At 39.0% G+C, this 5,000-nt stretch overlaps 1 protein-coding gene and 1 long non-coding RNA gene across 2 annotated transcripts in view; one reads left to right on the top strand and one right to left on the bottom strand.

Annotated features, from left to right (window-relative positions):
* Positions 1 to 202, bottom strand: part of LOC125039618 (neurofilament medium polypeptide-like) — a 9,785-nt gene extending 9,583 nt beyond the window's left edge. The window contains exon 1 of the mRNA XM_047633769.1: positions 45 to 202. Within this exon, the coding sequence (XP_047489725.1) occupies positions 45 to 144 (100 nt within the window). The 5' untranslated portion in view covers positions 145 to 202. The remainder of the gene's footprint in view (positions 1 to 44) is intronic.
* Positions 203 to 338: 136 nt separating this feature from the next.
* LOC125039625 overlaps positions 339 to 5,000 on the top strand; it is a 22,164-nt gene continuing 17,502 nt past the window's right edge. The window contains exons 1-2 of the long non-coding RNA XR_007116130.1: positions 339 to 533; positions 2,764 to 2,826. This is a non-coding gene — a long non-coding RNA (uncharacterized LOC125039625). The remainder of the gene's footprint in view (positions 534 to 2,763; positions 2,827 to 5,000) is intronic.

The following is a 5,000-nucleotide window of genomic DNA, read 5'->3' as shown; positions in this document are numbered from 1 at the left end:
TATCAGCTTCATAAAACTGGCACTCTCGCTCTCAAATTCCTCACCTGCTTTCTTGGACTTGGCAGATTTCCTTCCTCTCTTGGGTGCTGGGGCCTCTGTGACCTCAGGGGCCTTCCTTCGTCCGCTGCTTCGTGTAGTGGGCATGTTGGCAGCGCGACCGTCCGCGTGTGAATGGCGCTGGGTGGCAACAGCGTACTCCGCCGTGGGAAAAACGGATGCCACTTCTGCATCAACGCAGATTTATTTCTCTCGTTCGTCTCATGAGGGTTGACTACATTTGAGATTGGTTGATTAGCTTCTTCCCAATTTCCCTGAATGTTGTAGTAAAGAGGCATGGTGTATAAACAAAGGCTTTTCCGAGGAGAAAAGGATCGATGGGTTCCGGTACGGCACCCGCGTATGGTTTAGAAAGGGGCGCTTTGAACGGTTTCGTCGCTGGATTATATAACTTATACATCCTTCTGTATTATATAACATTGAAATTATATTATAATTGCGCTCCTAGCAATTGCCAAGTGTTGCAAAGAACGACTGTAAGTATAAACAATAGCTTCCAACAGTTCTAGGTATGTACTCAGATTTTGATAAATTCTTTCTGCGCCGTATTTTGTACTTTTTAGTACACCCTGTCATATTGCCCTCCATCATGATACCCTTTTCGAGAAAAATACATACGAATATGTGAAGAGTCTTGCTGTTAACTCAGAAATCTTCAGTATCGGTGTAAATATAAATATTGTAAAGTGACTCACTGATGAAGTTTCCAGAAAATAATGAGACCGTGCCATCCAGACGATACTGGATGAAAATAAGACATACAAGGTAAGAAAACGTCAGACTGGAATATGACATGCACTCAAGCTGCATGGGGTACACTTCGTCCGATTTCAGCCAACAGTATATGCATTTTTATTCTACTTCTACCTTATGTATTTATAACAGTTAAATTTACAATATTAGTTCCATATAACATCTATCAACAACTTTCAATATGACTAAATCAATGTTGAGATTCCTGCGCATTAGTTTCTCAGGTGATCCCACGTCTCAAAGGGAACACGCCGTTTCCTTCACGAGAAGGAAGCGGAGAGTGGGTGATATCGGTAGCCGTCTCATAAATTATAGTTAGACGTCGCGGAATTATAAAGCATGTTCAGTGCTTGGTTTAATGTGATCACAAATTTCCTCTCCTTTGTACTCAGCACGATTCTGTGACGAACCGTTGTAGCGTATTCAGGCATTAACTATAAATGTATGATCGAGACACCCAAATTTTAAAAAAGGGGTAAAATAGGAGAGATATAAGTAAACAATATTCATGTTGACTGTTGAGCTTCATGCAATGAATAAATCAAGGCAGTCGGTTAACCCCCCACGCTGCCAAATCTTGCCATTTGAGCGATCCAACGCTCGTGTCACTGAACGTTTAACTTGTTCGTCCATTTGTATTAAAGAACTTACTCTTCATTTTCATCATAAGATTTAAGAAAGTGAACTCTCACTGCTAGAGAACATTCAACGAAGAACGGAATGGCCAAAAAGCCAGCATGTCACCAAAAGGTACACTGTAAGCGTTAAGCGATGAATTTTATAAAGCCTTTGCTTTATTTGATAGTTTTACAATCATCTCTTTCATAACCAGCGACTGAACTGGTATTCAGAAATGATTGAACAGACCCATCCCGGTCTAAACACTCTTGAGTAGCTTGAAATGTGGATAAAAATAAAGCTAATGAGTTCTGTCCGAAGGCCACTCTGTGTGAGGGTACAAATAAGCGGTCTCGACAACGTCCACATGGCGTCGAAATTGGCTGAGGTGATTTTGGCGTCCGAATACAATAGTTTCAACTAATAAACGTTTCATAAAGATGAGTTTATGAAAAATAGATGCAATTCATACAGTGAGGTAGATAGTTATATTGTAAGTAAAGAGTTCCGTTATTGCTGAAAAGAAAATGGGTAATTTTAGAGCTTGTGCAAGTATGGTAATGAAACTCGCGAAATCAGTACTGCTGCACGATGTTTAGGGAAAGCATGAATACTTGGTTAGTTATATACCAAGCGTTTTAAAAGAATTCATCACGGGATTCTTGATACTAAATCTAACTTGAAATAAAATAAGAATATTACATTTGAATTTAATAATTATGCACAATGCTTAGATGCATTTGATTTAATATATACAGGGAAATATTAATAAATTACAACATTTCCCTTTTTCTCTAAGATGAATTCACTATATAACAAGCGAAACCTAAAGTTTATTTCATTCAAGGATGATCGATGAAATACATGAAAGTGAAAGGACTTTGGCTCACAGTAGCACTATATTTACTCTTGAATTAGGACACGTGGCGCTTGTCCAGAATGGGACTCGTGGTCCAATTCTTCACTTGAATCTTTGCGTCCTATTGAGTGCTCATTAAATATATGTGTATGTATTTATATGTATATATATGTGTGTGTGTGTTTTTATATTATATATTATATATATATTGTGTGTGTGTGTTTGTATATATATATATATGTATATATAGACATATATATATATATATATATATATATATATATATATATATAGGTATGTATGTATGTGCAGATATATATGTATTATATGTATATTATATATATGAATATATACATATACATATATATATGTATGTATGCATATGTGTGTATATATGTATATTATATATATTATATATTATATATATGTATATATATATATTTAATTTTGTTTTCATATGTTCTCCTTTCCAACAGCTCATGTGCCTCCAGGCGACAGCTTGTGCTAATGCTTGATCCAATTTGGGAAAGCCTGATCAGGTAAGAGGAAGCATGCCAGGTGGAAAGTCACTGACAATAACATCACTGCTTTGCACTTTTACGATTTGCCTGGGAAGCTTAACATTTCCATTTCTGGAAACACTGTTTCAGCCAGGAATAGAAGTCCCAACTGTTTCAACTCCAAATAAATTATTAGTTTCTTTCATGCCCTATAGCAGAGCACGGAACCAGGCGAGTTTCGGGATAATACATGTAACGCTCATCGTAACAAAGGAATGTCAGGAGGGAATTTCATGTCGGCAAGGCATTCTTTTAAAATCAAAACCGTTACAGAATTGTAATTTCAAACTAGCCGGACAGTCCATCCACCAATCATGAGAGTACGCTCAGAGGTTGCTGGTCCGAGTGACGAGTCCTTGTGTAAGTACAGAACAGTATTCTTTGAGTCTCTCTGATCACCATTGTGTTCATCTGTTTCAAAATCAGAAGTTATGGTGAGGGAATATTTAAAAACAAGATCTAGAGTTTTCTTTCATTTTCTTCTGCGTTTTCCCTCGATCTTTACGGGTTGTAACATTCACTGGTATTATCCGTAGTAATCTCTAAGGTGAATCTCTAGTTGTCGTTACACGATGTTGTAAAGATGTTTATAAGGGCTTTATCAGTTTATTTATTATTCTATTATTGTTTTACTTTTATAGCTTCTTTTTTTCTCGGTCTTCCACCTCTCAGACAGCAAACTCACACGCCTCTCTCTCTCTCTCTCTCTCTCTCTCTCTCTCTCTCTCTCTCTCTCTCTCTCTCTCTCTCTCTCTCTCTCTCTCTCTCTCTCTCTCTCTCTCTCTCTCTCTCTCCACTTTTTGTCTCGCTTCACGTACCCCCAGCTACCCTATTCTTAACACTCATTGTCCCGGTGCTTGCCCCTCGCCCCCCACCTCCATCAGCAACTTTTTGCGTTTCGGTCCTTACAACCGCCATATAATTGTCCGCTTGACCTTGTACTACGCGTAGTGGCGCCAGTACGTACGCAGGTACTCCCTCTTCTCCCTTCCTGTCCCTTCCTTTACCCTATTATTAGGGTCTTTAGTCGATATTTCATTGTGATCGTTCTCCGTAGTTGTTTATATTACTGAGTAATTCTTCTCTAAGTAAATGCGTGATCATTAAGTAACGTCTTTTTTATTTTTGAAATTTATTTTTGCTCGCTATCGCATTTAGTCATTCCGTCTCAGTTGCTCATTTTTCCTCCTTGGCGTTTACCGATCTCGTTTTATTATTTACGCTTACGTTCTTGATGGAGGTATGAGGCCGTGTTGAAAGTAGTTTCATAACCCTCTCAGCCATATTCAGAGAAGTGGCAACAAGTTTTGAACACCTTATACTAAACGATTTAGTGCGGAATAAGGATTGAGTTACATTACAACACGTTTTTTTTCCCAAGAGAAAAGATGGGGAGGGAAGGGGCGACGGGAGAGAGACAGAGAATGGTGGACTGCAATAGATACTCCTATATGCGGACAAATGTTTCAGTAAGCAAAGGTAAAAGAACAGAAATAACATTATCCCCCCTCACAGAAACATTGTGGTGTAATACACGTTTTATGATCGCCGAAAATACTAATAAGGTGAAATGACATACGTCTGTGAATCCCTCCCTACAACGCAGCAGCACGCGGCTTAAGAACACTAGATCCCCGATGATTGCAGTGTACCTGTTGTCAGGCCTACCACCATTACCTTCCCTGCACGCTTTTAACCCGGCTGTGCCGATAGTTGTCAGGTTAGACGCGCGTACTACGGTTTTACTACGTTTTTTTCTCTCTCTCAGTCACTCCTAGGGTTGTATTTAAAGACGGGAGATTGTTTGTCCTTAGAGTCCTTTTTTTTGTTCTTTAGTTTATCCCCTTAGTCTTCCTTTGATTGTTATATTTTGCTCTCTCTCTCTCTCTCTCTCTCTCTCTCTCTCTCTCTCTCTCTCTCTCTCTCTCTCTCTCTCTCTCTCTCTCTCTCTCTCTCTCTCTCTCTCTCTCTTTCTCTCTCTCTCACTTGCTATCTGTCTATTTATAGCCTATCTATTTATCTATCTACTTATCTGTATCCATCTAGCTATATATCAGCCTATCTCTATATATAAAATCACTATTATCCGAACTCTTACTCCTGCTCGTACCCTCCCCCCTTTCTGACTCCCCCTCGTTCGCTCCCCCGATGAA

The sequence above is a fragment of the Penaeus chinensis genome, chromosome 3 (genome assembly GCF_019202785.1).
Source record: "Penaeus chinensis breed Huanghai No. 1 chromosome 3, ASM1920278v2, whole genome shotgun sequence".
NCBI lineage: Eukaryota > Metazoa > Arthropoda > Malacostraca > Decapoda > Penaeidae > Penaeus > Penaeus chinensis.
Note: the sequence above shows the minus strand (reverse complement) of the source record. Positions and strands in the feature narration are given on the sequence as shown.